We start from the raw sequence: 16,694 nt of genomic DNA, 5'->3' as shown, positions 1-16,694 counted from the left end.
CTCCAAGATCTTCCGGAGTTAGCTGCAGAACTGTAAATTTCTCGAGTTTCTGCTAAAAGGCTGTTCTGACAACTTCACAAGAAACTTGGCGTGGCTGGGGATGGGCTCCCCTCTTTATAAGTGCAAACTATCATTAAATATTTGAACCTTGATCAGAATCCTGTCTTGGTTCCATCTCTCTCGTCCGCCTAGTTTCCCTTCTCTTTCAGCTCCAAGATGCCTCCCAGTTTCGAACCCGGACATGTGAGCCGCAGGCCGGCCCCAACACATGACCATGAGGATGCAGGCACCCAATCCATGGCAAAATTGCACCTTGGGTCTATGCTGCCATATTTGTGGGAGAATATACTCACTCCTTCAGCACAAAATCTCATTTGGGAAGAGAGATTTAAGTGAAGACACAATTTTTTGTTTTGTTTTGTTTTGTTTTTTCTGTATAGCTCTTGTTGTTCTGGAACTCACTCTGTAGATTAGGCTGGCCTCAAACTCAGAAATCCACCTGCCTCTGCCTCCCAAGTGCTGGGATTAAAGGGATGCACCACCACTGCCCAGCGACACAAATGGTTTTGACTGCTTTCCTATGCTTGAATGACCTGATCCACAGAATCCAACCCAATGGTGTGAGACTGTGGCTTTAAGCCTTTAAAGATCAAACAAGCTTTTCCAGTCAATGGCACCATACAATTGGGAGTATCCTCATAGAAAACACCTGCCTCTTTCTGATTGGCTACCCATGGAAATATCTGGGCTCAACCTAGTTATTCTAAAACATGTTTATAGAATTATGCCAGGTTCAGGTGCAATGTATTCTAGCTCATGGGTTGCTATAACCACTGATATGTTCCTGGGTATGGAATCTTAACAAGGGGTTGGCAGCCAATCATACTACCTTTTTCAAGCATACCAACAAATTAATATTGCTGCTTTAAGGGCTCTGAGAGAATAGTCCTCCAAAGGAAAAAGCACCTGGTCATTAACTGAGATTTGTCAAGGGCAGCAGAACTGTACCCAGACTTTGTGATATGGCTCCTACAAACAGCCCCTAGTGAGGTGTACTGTAACAGGCAGGAAGACCATACTGGCTTTCCAGTTTTTCTAGTCTTGTCTTTGAACAGAATGACTGAAATAACCCAGGCCAGAGGCCAAGGTGTTTTGTTTTTCTTCTCAGTCAACTTCCAGAGACTTTGTATGCAAAACTGCTGTAGGACCTGGAAGTCAAGTTACAGTGGGGCATTTAAGAAAGAAGAAAGAAGTGGATAAAGTCCCGGGTGTGATGGTTTGTATATTCGTGGACCAGGGAGTGGCACCATCTGGAGGTTGGCCTTGATGGAATAGGTCTGACATGCTTGGAATAGGTGTGTCACTATGGGTGTGGGCTTAAGACTCTCACCCCAGTTGCCTGGAAGTCAGTCTTCCACTAGCAGCTTTTGGATGAAGATGTAAAACTCTCAACTCTGTCTCTGCCATGCCTGCCTGGATGCTGCCATGCTCCCACCTTGATGGTAATGGACTGAACCTTTGAATCTGTAAGCCAGCCCCAATTAAATGTTGGGTTTTGTTTTTTTTTTTTTATAAGACTTGCCTTGGTCATGGTGTCTGTTCACAGCAGTAAAACCCTAACTAAGACAGAAGTTGGTACCAGAAGTGGGGTATTGCTGTGATAGGCCTGATCATGCTTTTATTTGAAAGAATGTGGGTTTTTGAACTTTGGATTTGGAACTCAGTGGAATGCTTTAAATGGGGCTTAATGGGCCATCCTAGTAGAAATATGGAAGACTTTGTTGCTGGAAATAATTTGAACTGTGTTGACCTGGCCCAAGAGATTTCAAAGGAGAAGAATTTCAGTATGTGGCATAAAGAGTGTTTTTGTGGTATTTTGGTGAAGAATGTGGCTACTTTTTGCCCTTGTCTGAAAAGTCTGTCTGAGACTAAGGTGAAGAGACTCAGATAATTTGCATTGTCAAAGGAAGTTTCAAAAAAGCCCAGCAGAGACCATGTTCTCTGGTTAAATCTTTTGAAGAGAAGTTTGAACAAGCATAGCAAACTTAGAAAGGAAAAATATAAATTATATGGTTATATGGAGTATTAAAGGAGTACCAGGAAGTGAAATGGAGTACCAGGAGTACCAGGAAGTGAAATGGAGCACCAGGAGTACCAGGAAGTGAAATGGAGCAAAATCTTGTGTTCTAGGAGATAACAGATTAAGGGAGTGAGACCTTGGGGCAAGATCCTACCCAGCTAAATTTAGATCTAGGCATGGTGGTACACACCTTTAATCTCAGGAGGCAGAAATGCTGATCTCTGCATTCAAGGCCAATCTACAGAGCAAGACCCAGGATAGCCAAGCTTAGGCAGTGAAGGATTTGGAAAACAGAAAGCCAGTGACAATGTAATAGTACAAGCGGGTCATGTCCTAATTCCTGCCAGCAGCAGAACTCGGCAGCTTCAGCCATGTGGCTCTGACTCTAGAGTTAAGAATGGAAGGAACTACTGGGACAATTGATGCTGGTTAGCTGGAGCTAAGAAATTAGCGGTGATTATGAAGAGACCAGCATCACTGAGGTGAAATCGTCTGGGAAGTGTTTTCTAGGAGCACAAAGAAGCTGTGTTCCAGAGATAGCCAAGGTTGTACCTTGTGCTGCAGCTGGATTTGGTAATGTGTAAGAATCACCCAGGTGGTACTGGTTTTGAAGGCATGAAGGTGTCATGAAGAACAGCTGAGGCTTGGCACTGTGAGAGGTCATGGAAGGCCATTGGAGAAGGTATGCCCTCAGCTGTAGTTGATGGCCCAGGATTGAAGGGGTCATGCAAAGGATTTGAGGCTTGGCATCATGAAGAGAGCCTATGATAGGCTATTGGTGAAGCCTAGTTGGAGTGGAACACCCCAGTGTATTGGAGATGTCAGTACCATGGAATGATCACCAAGAACAGCAGCCATAGTGGAGTGGATCAACCTGAGCTTAGAGTGCTACAGAGGGCAGAGCTGGAGCCCTTTGTAGGAGCCCAAAAGATCAAGTGGAATCCCAGACACTGAAGCAAGAATCTGTAACATTGAAATTGCCTTGGAGACTCAAAGAGCCATGGGATACATGCTGAGGAAAGCTGCTAACAGGGAGTGGAACAAGCCCAGGAGAAAGCAGTTTGTTGCAGTCAACAAAGATGAAAAAGGAGTGGAGATCTGAAGACTGCTTTGACATCAGCCATGGAGATGCAGAGTTTGGAGTTTGCCCAGCTGGTTTCCTGCCTTGCTTTGGGGATTACAGTTAATTAGTTGGATGAATCTCAGAAGAGACCCTGAACTTTCTACTTTTAACATTGTTGAGACTGCTATAGACTATGAGGACTTTGAAAGTTGGACTAAATGCATTTGCATTATGCTATGTTTAAGTATGGCCCCCATAGACTCATGTTTTTAAACAAGTCTATGAGGGCCAGGGAGTGGAATGTGATGGTTTGTATATTCTTGGACCAGGGAGTGGCACCATCTGGAGGTGTGGCCTTGATGGAATAGGTTTGACATGCTTGGAATAGGTGTGTCACTATGGGTGTGGGCTTAAGACTCTCACCCCAGTTGCCTGGAAGTCAGTCTTCCACTAGCAGCTTTTAGATGAAGATGTAGAACTCTCAACTCTGTCTCTGCCATGCCTGCCTGGATGCTGCCATGCTCCCACCTTGATGGTAATGGACTGAACCTTTGAATCTGTAAGCCAGCCCCAATTATATGTTGTTTTTTTTTTATAAGACTTGCCTTGGTCATGGTGTCTGTTCACAGCAGTAAAACCCTAACTAAGACACCAGGTGAACATGAATTGTCCGCATAAGCACAGCCAAGTCATAGACCCCAGTGCCTCGGACTTAAGTGAACTGCCAGGCCCTCCTGTGTCCCAAGAGTAGATGTTGAAAAATGTCTGACCTTTAGCTAAAACCAGTGTGTGCATAAAATATCAACCGCACCCTAGACTGCTCTCTGAGAGTCCCTCTGCTCAGCTAAGCTAACACACCTAATTAAAGTGCTGAGGTTCACTGCGGGATCCTATTGGTGCATTTCCAGAGAGTGCAGGACTCAGCCCTGCTTTTCCCTGTGTGTCTGTCACTTCTTCCTCCTCCATTGCCTCAGTGAAGTTAGTCCCTAAATTATACAGGTCACATCAAGGAACAAAGGCTTTAATTTTTTCTTTTCTAATTCCTCAGTAGGTATTGAATTTTGAATTGTGTTATGTTAGAAGGTTTGATTATTGGTTAATGTATTATTGTTAATGTTTGAGTTGTTAACTTGAGCTTCATTTTAAAAAAAAATCACAAAACAGATTTTTCACCTGGGATTAGGGCAGAATTTCCAATACTTTCTGAAATGGTCTTCCACATAACTCTGCCATTTTGAACTGTGTGAAGTGGCTGGCGTTCTTACATAATCTTGATGATTATAAAATAAAAACATCAGTCAACTCTGAAAACATTGAAAGTGCTATCAGTCCTTCATTGTCAAATATTCACTCAAGATTTCATTCTTGGGCTGGAGAGATGGCTCAGAGGTTAAGAGCACTCACTGCTCTTCTGGAGGTCCTGAGTTCAATTCCCAGCAACCACATGGTGACTCACAACCATCTGTAACAAGACCTGACGCCCTCTTCTGGTGTCTGAAGACAGCTACAGTATACCTACATATAATAAATAAAATAGCCGGGCGGTGGTGGCACACGCCTTTAATCCCAGCACTCAGGAGGCAGAGGCAGGTGGATTTCTGAGTTCCAGGCCAGCCTGGTCTACAGAGTGAGTTCCAGGACAGCCAGGGCTACACAGAGAAACCCTGTCTCGAAAAACCAAAAAAAAAAAGAAAAGCAAAACAAAAGCAAAAACTATGTAACATAAGTGTTGTCCCACTTTTAAAAAAAATTAATAAATAAAATAAATCTTTAAAAAAGATTTCATTCTTTATGTAAAATAAGTAGGTAAAATCATTTTACTTGTATCTTTAATAAATAAATATATATATGAAAAATAATTATTTAAAAATAGATTTACTTATGATATCATTTCATGTTGGATCTGTGTACCTATTTTATATACTCACATATGTGAGGTCATTTAACAATTTCCTGAGAGAAAGGGGTCACAAGTGGGAAACTTTAAGAAGTTGTAATCTTGGGTCTAGAGAGATGGCTCAGTGGTTAAGAGCATTGATTGCGGAGCCGGGTGTGGTGGCGCACACCTTTAATCCCAGCACTTGGGAGGCAGAGGCAGGTGGATTTCTGAGTTCGAGGCCAGCCTGGTCTACAGAGTGAGTTCCAGGACAGCCAGAGCTACACAGAGAAACCCTGTCTCGAAAAACCAAAAAAAAAAAAAAAAAAAAAGAGCATTGATTGCTCTCCCAGAGGTCCTGAATTCAATTCCCAGCAACCACATGGTGGCTCACAACCATCTGTAATGGGATCCAATGCCCTCTTCTGGTATGTCTGACAAGAGTAACCGTGTACTAACCTACATTTAAAAAAAAAAAAGTTTTAATCTTGACATACTGAGACTTTAAGATTGGTGGACTTCTTGTGCCCCTTTGAGCATCTAACTGAAAGGCTTTGCATTCCGAGAGCAAGAGATGTGCTAAGGTAAACTACCCTTTCGGGTAAGATATTTATTAGATGAAATATTAATTTTCATAAGAATAGGAAAAGAACAGCATGGTGGGAACTCTGGGGAGAGCTGAGAGGCATGTAATATAGTAGAGGCCCCTTCAGTAATCCACAGTGCACACTTATAATCAGACTCTCTCTGATTCCCAGGTGATGAGGGAGGAAAGAAAGTCTTGCCAATTGGGGAAGGAATATATGAGCTTGAGGATATGGCATGAGTAGAGAGGAGAGACCCTCTAGTTTTTGTGTATCTGTCATACAGTTTGGAGTGTGTTGGTCTAGGGCCAGTATGCAGAAGCAGCTAAAGGGAGGAGGAAGATAGGCAGGGTCTGAGCACCGTCTGGTCTGGGTTCTAACAGAGAGTTAGTAGAATCCATCTCTTAGTAGTATGGGACAACCTGGTCCAGGGAGATCCATGATATGTGGGGTAACTCAGTCTGCCTGTACTTGCAGACGTCTTAAACTAAAGCTCACTCTCATAAGAATAACTGAAACTTCTTTATGAAACTCCTGGGGACTGATGTCTGAATGCAGATAGTAAAGGGAGGAAGACCTCCCCAAACTCTGAGAATAGTCTCTGAATGGAGACCCTTCTGGTCCCTCAGTCATCTGAAATGTCAAAAGGTCACAGTGAGAGTCTTGGAGAGAGGAGACACTTTGAATGGGGGAAACACAAAGAGCCTCCAGGGAAGGAGACATCTGAGTGGACTTCAACAGATAACTAGGCTTTCTCAAGGTTAAGCACCTCACAGGCTTTATAAAACAAAAAAACAAAACAAAACAAAACAAAAAAAAAGACTTAGGCAAAGCTATGGAGAGAAACACCTTCAAAAAGAGAAAGAAAAGAGGGGCAGATGAGAGGGAGGAGAAAGAGGTTCGGATCTCTGTCCCTCACCATTTTGTATCATTTATCATCATGGAGGTAAACGGTACTCAAAGCACACACTGTTCTTAAACCTTGAGTATACCTCCCCCAGAGCCCGGCAGTTGTAGGGGGAGGAGCTGCTAGGATATGAAGTTTCTCATTCATTTATGTCCTGTGTTCTAATTAGATAAGATTTGCAAAAGCAGGAGTCTTAGTACTTGCAACATTCACGAAATTTCACAGATACACTCCTAAATATTTTGGTTGTCTAAGTAAGACCATGGGGTGGGGTGGGGTCGGGGAGGGTACAGGAGGACTGTGGTGGGAGGGGAAATGAGAGCACGGAATAATACTATAGATATATTAAAATAGCACAGTGAAATGCGTCGTTTCAAATTGAATGTTAACGAAACAATTAGCTTTTAAAAAGAAAAAGCAAAAGAGAAGAAAGATATAACCTGGTTCCTTACATCTTTCTTGAACTTGGAGTTTTCTTGTATTCATGACTTCATTCATGAGCTGCTTCCTTGCCGCCCTTTGGAGTGCCAGCTCCCGATCCTTCTCAGCCAACTTCTTTGCCTTTATGTCCTCCAGTAGTCTGTTGAGTTCTTTCTCCTGGGCTTTTTCTTCCTCTCGTCGCTGCATTAGATAGTCATTGTATATCTTCTGCTCTCTTCCCATTTCTTCCTACAAAGCATAGAATTTAACTCATGTCATTAGAACACATCAGTGAGGAAGAACAAGTATATTTTTAAGTACATGGTAATTCATTTATTTGGTATGTGAGTGTGTGATGTGTGTGGGTGGTCACACATGTGCCATGGTGTATGTGTGTGTGTGTCAAAGGACAACATTCAAAACTAGGCTTTCTTTCTTTCTACATGGGGCTAGAACTCAAATCAACAGACTTGATGGTAGTCTCCTATCTTCTGAGCCTTCTTGTCAACCCCATGGCCAGTATTAAAAGCAGTTTTACTAACAGGTACAATCCTAATCTTGTGGTGCTATATACTCAGGCATTTACTGATATACTATTGTGTCTCGGATTTTCTTCAAAGGACTCAGAGTGATTGTAGGTATAGACAAAACAGGAATGGATGCCGGGCAGTGGTGGCGCATGCCTGTAATCCCAGCACTTGGGAGGCAAAGGAAGGCAGATTTCTGAGTTTGAGGCCAGCCTGGTCTACAGAGTGAGTTTCAGGACAGCCAGGGCTATACAGAGAAACCCTGTCTCGAAAAGCCAAAACAAACAAAACAAACCAAAACAAAAAAACAAGAATGGACTTTACTTGAAGTTGCTACAGCCTTTTAAGGACATAAGGCGGTTCAGACCACTGTTTTATATCTGTTGGAAATGTTTGAGAACACATTTTCAAGTAAGTTGGTTCAAATACACTTTCTCAAAGAGTTTCCTAAAGTACTTGTTAGCACACTCCCAACCGGAGTGTGAAAACTGCTACCCTACAATGGGTGGATCTGAACATCCACAAAGAGACATTTCACCTAAGAGACTCTAGGGAGGGCAAATAAGAACATATGAAACATCGATCAACATCATTAACCATTAGGGACATGCAAATTAAGGTGATATAAGATATTAGTCAGCATGTACCATAATAAAGCAAAAGGGGTGACAATATCAAATGCTAAAGAGAATGTGAAGAAACTAGAGTGCTCATGAATTGCTGGAGGGACTAAAGCTATCTTTTAAAATCTTCCCTTCCTTCCTGACTCATTTCCTCCCTCCCTCTCCCTTCCTTCCCTTCATCCTTTCCTCCCTCTTTCCCCCATCCCTCCCTCCCTCCCTCCCTCCCTCCCTCCCTTCCTCCCTCTCTCCCTTCCCCCTTCCTCCCTCTCTTCTTCTGGACTCCTCTCCCTCCCTCCTCTCTCCCTCTGTCCTTCCATCCCTTTCTCTCTCTCTCTCTCTCTCTCTCCCTCCTTCCCTCCCTCCCTCCCTTCCTCTGGCCTTCTCGTCTAGACACTGAGCTCGGCTCCTTGCACAATGAAACACAATAAAAGTAACAAATCATAATAAGACTGACAACTCAACAGACAATCCCACAGGCATCTAGCAAGCACTAAATAAGCATCTTACTCTCTTCTGCTTCTTCTTATCTGCCTCATCTTGTAAGTCTTGAAGGGCCCTTCCCACGAGTTTCATGTTCAAGTCCAGGTCCTCTCTGTACTCCCGCTGCATAGACTCTATCTTATCCTGCACAGCTTTTTTCAAACTGCTCCTAGTTTCCTGTCTTCTCTTCTGCTTCTGGAGTTTTTCTTGTTCGTCCTCTCGTTTGATCTGTGCTTTGTTCTGCTCCTAAGGAGGAGTAATGAAGACAAATCAGCATGGTTGAGCAAAGTAAGACCACGTTTTTGCAGTAAGGGAGGAGCCTAAGGGATTTCTTGGAAATACACACAACTCCATTTAGAGGGGCTATGAAAGTGGAGCTTGCTTTTTAATACAGCTGAGTCAACAATAAGGCTTTGTGGAGATTTCTCTACATGTAGTTGTAAAGTAAGTATTATGTAGGTGTACAGTCCCAAAACGACCCCTCAGAAAAGGGTAAAAGGAAATGATCTTGGATCCCAGTGCTAAACATTCACCATCATGCTCAACATGCTTGCCCAATCTTCTGGGCTTTATGCTTCTATGAACATCTATCTGTGCATCTATTCTTAAGCAGCAGTGAAACTTCAAACATGGAAATGTGCTTAATAGACCAGCCCCATACTCCAAGCAAACTATATTAACAAGCGGGCAAACTGCTACACCCATAGAGCCCGTCAGTCACTACAGGGTGTTTGAAAAGGCTCACCAGGATGCGGGCCTCCTCTTCCTTCATCCTTCGTGCCCCCTGCCTTTGTGCCTGGATGCTGGTCACCTGAGCATCCAGACCCAGGCGTGTATTTTGTACCAGCTCTCTCTGTCTCTTCTCCTCTTGGGCTTCTCGCCTTTCCTTCGCTAATCTGTCTTCCTCCCAAAGCCTCGCAAACAGGTGCTCTTCCACCAGCTTTTGCCTCTTCAGCTCCTTGTTGAATTCTATCTGCGCATTCCGTTCCTCAACCACCTTTTTCTCGTGGATGCTGGCCAATTTAGTGCGGAGCTCCTCACAGCGTTCCCTGAAAGGGAAATTTTAAAAGAGTAAACCCCGGGCATTTTATGAGGCGCTGCTGTCTTTAGGCATGTGTCTTCACAGTACCATAATAACCCGGAAACAGACATCCAGACATTAAAATGTGAGGAGAGAGCAGGGAGGGAGGCAGGCCCACGAAGATGTCACAAGATGCAAGCACTGCCCTCAGGCAATATAAGCTTTGAATCCTTGCTCTGCCGATTCCTGTATGACTTCGGATCAAACCTTTAACTTACCTAGCTAGGTGTGGTAGTGCATGCCTTTAGTTACAGCACTGGGCCGGCAGAGGCAGGCAGAGTTCTTTGAGTTTGAGGCCAGCCTGGTCTACATGTTCTGGGATAGCCAGTGATACATAATGAGAGCCTGTCTCAAAAGGAAAATGAAAGAAATGAACAAAACAGAATTAACTCATTGCGGCCAGTTGCCTTATCTTTAAAACACCTACCCAGAAACCTATTCCCTCTGGGTTCCTGGGTCTGAATCCACTCTGACCAGCTGTGCCCCAACCTGTGTCCCGTGCTGGGCAGCACCTTTCTTTCCTACTGCCCCCTGCTAGGAGGGATCAGGGCAGTGTGTATTGTTAGTGGGAAATCTATAGACCCGTTGTCAGTGGTAACCATTTCATGGTTCTCCGGGCCACATCTTGTTCTGATTTTGCTGGTTTCTCATACCCGCTGGCCTTTGAATTTCTGACCTCCTTGAATTGTCAATGTCATAAAAATGAACTCTCGACAGCGCCCTCGCCACCGCGTCTTTGCTGCTTTTGTGCTCTCCCTCCCGCCATGGCCAGCCTTAAGGATCTCGAAGGGAAGTGGTGCCTGATGGAAAGCCACGGCTTTGAGGAGTACATGAAAGAGCTAGGAGTAGGACTGGCTCTTAGGAAGATGGCTGCCATGGCCAAGCCAGACTGTATCATTACGTGTGATGGCAACAACATCACCGTCAAAACTGAGAGCACAGTGAAGACAACCGTGTTCTCTTGTAACCTGGGAGAGACGTTTGATGAAACAACAGCTGATGGCAGAAAAACCGAGACGGTCTGCACCTTCCAAGACGGTGCCCTGGTCCAGCACCAGCAATGGGATGGGAAGGAGAGCACGATAACAAGAAAACTGAAGGATGGGAAGATGATTGTGGAGTGTGTCATGAACAATGCCACCTGCACTCGGGTCTATGAGAAGGTGCAATGAGGGCTTCCTCATCATCCTGGACAGGAGTTAGCTGCCAGAGTGAATATGCTCAATTCAGTGAGCAGTCATATGCAACAAACAGCTTCACTTCTTTGGTTTTATTTTTCATGACTGTTGAGTTCTCTTTATCACAAACACTTTACATGGACCTTCATGTCAAACTTGGTTTACCCAGGATCATTCCTTTGGTTAGTAAATAAACGTGTTAGTGCTTAAAAAAAAAAAAAATGAACTCTCGTATTCCCTGTGCGTTCTGCCATTTAAGTGAGAACTTACATGGCCACATGTTCCCAACTGCCGCTCAACAAGACATGCCCTTTGCCCACTCAGACTCAGTGACTTGGGAACCTTATTTCATTTCTCTTGAGTCAAGTGAGCTACTCTTCTATCTGAGAGTTTGACATAAACCTCAACATTTACTGAAGCCAGGAACGGTGGCAGTCCCAGTACTTAGGAGGTTGAAGTAAGAATATCTTGAATTCAGGGCCAGCCTGGGCTACACAGTGAGTTTCAAGCTAGCCTAGATTACAATGTCAGACCTCATCTTGAAAATTATCCATTTGGGCTGGAGAGTTGGCTCATCAGTTAAAAGCTGCTCCCATAGAAGACCCTAGTTTGATCCCAGCCCCCACATAGCAGCTTATAGATGTCTGTAACTCCAGTTCCAAGGCCTTCCTGGGCACTAGGCACACATGTGGTGCCCTTACATCCATGCAGGCAAAATGTTCGAAAATATAAAATTATAAAATAGCAAACTTATTTATTAATGAATTAAAAAGTGTCCCAACGTGCAGGACATGGACGGGGAAATCACCTATGGAGAGAATGGGGGACAAGAAACTCGAAGAACGGACAGCAAGTCAGGAGGTCTGATCAAGCTGACAAATTTTTAATTTTCACACACAGGTTATATAGTCATAGGAGCAGGAAGGAGGGTGGAGGGTGATCGCTTTGTCTCTGTGTAATGCACCTGTTCCCAGGAACAGGATATTAACTGGGTAAACAGTTCAGCAGGAAGATCAGGACATAATTGGTTATTAGGCACCTGTCCACAAGATTTATAGCTATTTGTTCTCCACTGACTTCAAGATCTATGTCTATTTGTACTCAGCTGGGCTAGTACTTTCCCACAGAGGCCAAAACTTTGTGCCAGCAAGTACTTAAGGCAGTTAATGTTCAAACAAGGCTGTTCCCAACAAAAAAGACTAATGACTATATTTCAAACACTTCCAGGAAATACTGAACTTTTCAAATCTCTTCTGAGGATTGAAATCTTAAAATTAAAAGACATATGAAACTGATATTCATATCAAGTGACAATCACTACATTGAAGGAGTTGAATAACAAAAAGAAAGCAAAATGAGGAAACAAACCTGAGAATATAATAACAATTTTAAAGGTTTGGTTTTTTTATTATTATTATTATTTTCTTTAAGTGTGTGTATGTGTGTCTGTTTGTCTGTCTACATGTGGGTATGTGTACATGTACCAGTGGAATCTAGAAGAGGCTATCAGATCCTCTGAAGCTGGTCTTACAGATGGTTGTGAGCTGCTGGGCCTGTGTACTGCAAACAGAACTTGGGGCTTCTGTCAGAGCAGCACACAGCTTTTAATGCCATGACAGCAATTCTCAATGTCCATTTCCATGAGAGTCCAAGGATCTGAAAGTGATAGGTCTTTGTAGTCTGTGCCAGGAAATGGATCAGAAGTTCAGGTGATCAGAAAAGATCCTGGGACCAGCAATAACTAGACAATGACAAACTGGGACCTACCACATACTTGGCAGATGGGGAGAAGGCAGGAGCAGGGGGACAGACCAATTTTACTAAACACTTCCTGGGATGGCATTTCAAAGAACTTGTCTCCAACAGCAGTGCTGAAGTTGATAAGTAATAGCTTATTTGGCACTTGACACTTTCATGCTTGGGAGGCAAGCACAGAGTGCTAAAACAAGACAAACTGAGCCACTGTACATTTAAGTGACCTATGATGTGATTACCAAGATTTAAAGTATGGTTCCTGAGTACACCTTCGAGGGCTATAGTTTACTGTAAGTTAGCATTCCTACATCATTTTTTTAAAATATGCCAGCTAGAACGCAGGATTGTCCAGTTAAGACAGTGATCACCCTTAAAGAGGCCAGATTCCACAGCCTGAAGAGACCAAGCTGTGCCCCCCCACAGCTGCCGCCTGTGCACAGAGAATTCAAGGGCAATCTGTGTGCCCTACAGCTCCTAGTTTGTCCTGGCTCTTCTGTGCCTTTTGATGAACTACATCACTGATGTGAAGCATCCACCAGCCTCCCAAAAGTTAGGGAAGTCTCATGTTTCCTCTGTCCATGGGGTTGCTCTGGGGGCTTCCTCTGTGCCCAACTCCCACCTATCCCAGGTGTTCCCAGGTCATGGGGGCTGTCTCCCTCTCCTTCCTCTTCCCCTCCTCTCTCTCTTCTCCCTCTCCTTCCTCTTCCCCTCCTCTCTCTCTTCTCCCTCTCCTTCCTCTCCCCCTCCTTTCTCTCTCCCTCTCCTTCTCCCCCTCCTCTCTCTCTTCTCCCTCTTCTTCCTCTCCCCCTCCTTTCTGCCTCCCTCTCCTTCCTCTCCCCCTCCTCCCTCTTCTTCTTCTCTCCCTCCTCCCCCTCCTCTCCCCCTCCTTTCTGCCTCCCTCTCCTTCCTCTCCCCCTCCTCCCTCTTCTTCTTCTCTCCCTCCTCCCCCCTCCTCCCTCTCCTTCCTCTCCCCCTCCTCCCTCTCCTTCCTCTCCCACTCCTCCATCCCCTTCCTCTCCCCCTCCTCCATCCCCTTCCTCTCCCCCTCCTCTTTCTCCTCACCCTCTCCTTTCTCTTCCCCTCCTCTCTCTCTTCTCCCTTTCCTTCCCCTCCCCCTCCTTTCTCTCCCCCTCTCCTTCCTCTCCCCCACCTTCCTCTCCTTCCTCTCACCCGCCTTCCTCTCCTTCCTCTCACCCATCTCCTTTAGGGCCCCATTTGTACTCCTCCACACTGTACCATTTTCTGTCTAATGTTGTCCCTCCCACCTGAAGGATATCCGTCATGGTCTTGAGGCTCTTTCTCCTAATGACTGCCATTCCTGAAGGGAGCCATGTGTCTGGTTCCCTTCCTGGACTAACCAAGGCTGTTTTGTTGTTCTCTCCGTCATATTCTACATCACAAGCCCAGGTTCATCTGCTGCTTGTGTCCTCTTCCAGATCATTACCTGAACTGCTGGTCTAACTTTTCAGCTACAAACTCCTGCCTCTCCTTTTCCTTCTTCTCTCTTAATAACTTGGTTCTCTCTCTCATTTTGTCTTTTTTCTCTTCAATGGTTTCTCCTTTCAATTGCATTTCAGAAAAATACTCGTTTTCTTCTGATGCCAAAAGTTCACGTAGCCTGAAACAAACAAAAACAAAAACAAAACCAATTAGGTGATTGATTAATCAAAATTATCATTCAAACTGAGTTTTGGTCTACTTAGTTTCTGAATTAGTGTCTAATCATGTTTTAAGAAATGAAAGGCCGCTCACTATGAGGTTGAAGAAACAAGTCAGTAAAGAGCTCCCCTTGCCAGGCAGTGGTGGCACACGCCTTTAGACCCAGCATTTGGGAGGCAGAGCCAGGCAGATTTTTGAGTTCAAGGCCATCCTTGTCTACACAGTGAGTTCTAGGACAGCCAAGGCTACACAGAGAAACCCTATCTGGAAAGAACAAAACAAAACAAAACAAAACAAAAAAAAAACTTTTCTTGTGGGCACAGATTTCATTCCCCAGAACCCACTCTGAAAGAATAGAAAAACAGTCTGATGGCCTAAGTTTGATCCTAGGAACCACATAGTAGAAAGGGAGAAACAACCCCCGAAAATTGTCCTCTGACTTCCACATGCACAATGATACTCCCTCTGATAAAAAAGATTAAAAAAGTGTTTTTAAAAATCACTGTGGTTCTCCATAAAATAAGAATATGAAAAACTGAGCCATGACCTTTATTTGACTTAGGGTTTTTTTTGTTTTTTGTTTTTTGTTTTTTGTTTTTTTAATGCACAACATTAACCATTGTGGTTTTGTGAGCTCATGACATAGGAAAATGTTAGAGACCTTGCATAACATAGGAAAGGCCCTGAGGTTGATGCTCAGAAATCAACGGGAACACAAAGTGAGAGCTTCAACTCCTGCACCACCAGGTATGTGAGCCTTACTTATTGCGTCTCTCTTCAGTATTGATGACAAAGCCTTGCATGGCATCCTGGACTCTCGCTTGCACAAGACTGTCAAAGGTCTTGTGGTTATTGCGCTGGATCCAGTCACATTTCAGGCGATTCTCCTCATTTGACTTGATGGAAGCCAAAGTAGTGTGGTACTTGTGGTAGCTGCGCTGGATTCTTTTTAGATGTTGCTCAGCTCTCTGAGCTTTGGGAGGCTTGGCTCTCTGAAAATAAAGAACAGCTGTCATTTACAATAAGTAAAAATTAAGAGGCTGACCATCTATAGAAAATATTATATGTGTATATACATATATACATATATACACATATATGCATATACGCATATACACATATATACATATATATGTGTTGGAGTCCACCAAAAGATCCTCACTCACAAAGACCACAGAGACCACCATCATTGCAAACCACAAGAGGTTTTTTATTGATCCAATGCACTGGGGAACCCCCCTCAGAACGCAGGGAAGAGGAGAGACCCAGAACAAACAAAGAACACAATTTTTATACCTTTTAAGGGGCAGATTTAGGCAACAGGGCTAACTGGCTTCTTCTCATTGGTGTAGCAAGTAACCTTTTCAGGCATTGATTGGTTTGCATAGTGTGACTACCTTTGGCCTAGTGGCTCACTTCGCCTGCTTTCCTGGTTGGTTATTATGATTGGTCAGCAAAGCAGCAGTAAATTTTGAACTTATGAGTCAGCTATTAACGTCACAGCTATTAACGTCACAGGGAATTCTAGTGACAAGGTCAGGACAGTTTGTGGTTTTTCTCAGAATTCAGTGTGGAGTGGGTTAGGGGAATTTTTCTGGGAACTGCTAATATTGTTTTGATTATTTTTCTGCGAACAGCTCATCTTGTTTTGGCAGCTATAGACTTAGTCATTTTGACCGCCAGTTTGGAAAGTCCTTTCAGAGGGGGAAGGGGCTGGGTGGTCTTGCATTTATTTTGGATTCTACATATGCATATATATATATATATATATATATATACACACACACACACAAACCCATGTGGGAAGCCACATGCGCCTTTGCAGAGTGGCACTGACTACTGCTGGCCACCACGCATAAGTTTGGACAAAGAACCAATGTGTACATATGCAGTAAAGTTTTTTGCAAAGACACTGCCTGGCCCGGGCATGATAATGAGGCTTTGGGAATATAACCAATCAGATGTGAGACATGCAAATGAGGTATGATAATGAGGCTCTGTGAGGTACAAAGAGAGAGTAGCCAATCAGATGAGGAACATGCAAATGAGGCTTACTGCATAACCAATCCGGGTGTGAGACACGCCTCTCCTAGGCCTATATAAGCAGCACCAGTTCTGGGCTAGGGGTCTCTTAGCCTCTGCAATCAAGCTCTCCCAATAAACGTGTGCAGAAGGATCCTGTTGCAGCGTCGTTACTGCTGGCCAGTCCGGTGCACGCAAGAAACCCATACACACACACACACACACACACACACATGCATACACACACACACACATGCATACACACACACGCACATGCATGCACATACATACTCTGCAGTTAGAGCCAAATCCAACTTAAGAATATGAGGACTAACTTGTTTGAGTCTCTGAGTTTGATATTTATCAACTCAGTCTCAAGTACAGAAAGTGTTTGGGTTTTGATGGGATTAACCTAGCATTAACAGGAGATAATGTTAGT

The 16,694-nt window shown here is 44.0% G+C and overlaps 1 protein-coding gene and 1 pseudogene across 3 annotated transcripts in view; one reads left to right on the top strand and one right to left on the bottom strand.

Moving 5' to 3' along the window:
• Nucleotides 1-16,694, bottom strand: part of Cfap53 (cilia and flagella associated protein 53) — a 76,885-nt gene that overhangs the window by 45,648 nt on the left and 14,543 nt on the right. For all 3 annotated transcript variants that reach the window (NR_029424.1, NM_028948.2, XM_011247012.2), the window contains 5 exons: nt 14,996-15,225; nt 14,019-14,192; nt 9,306-9,609; nt 8,588-8,806; nt 6,963-7,179 (listed from right to left, as the gene is read on the bottom strand). Coding sequence is in view for 2 of the 3 variants with exons in the window: in NM_028948.2 (NP_083224.2) it covers nt 6,963-7,179; nt 8,588-8,806; nt 9,306-9,609; nt 14,019-14,192; nt 14,996-15,225 (1,144 nt within the window). In the remaining variant the exon portion in view is untranslated. The remainder of the gene's footprint in view (nt 1-6,962; nt 7,180-8,587; nt 8,807-9,305; nt 9,610-14,018; nt 14,193-14,995; nt 15,226-16,694) is intronic.
• Gm14328 (predicted gene 14328) lies at nt 10,355-11,026 on the top strand (annotated as a pseudogene).

This window comes from Mus musculus, chromosome 18, assembly GCF_000001635.26.
Source record: "Mus musculus strain C57BL/6J chromosome 18, GRCm38.p6 C57BL/6J".
Classification (NCBI taxonomy): domain Eukaryota; kingdom Metazoa; phylum Chordata; class Mammalia; order Rodentia; family Muridae; genus Mus; species Mus musculus.
This window is presented reverse-complemented; position numbering and strand designations above follow the sequence as displayed.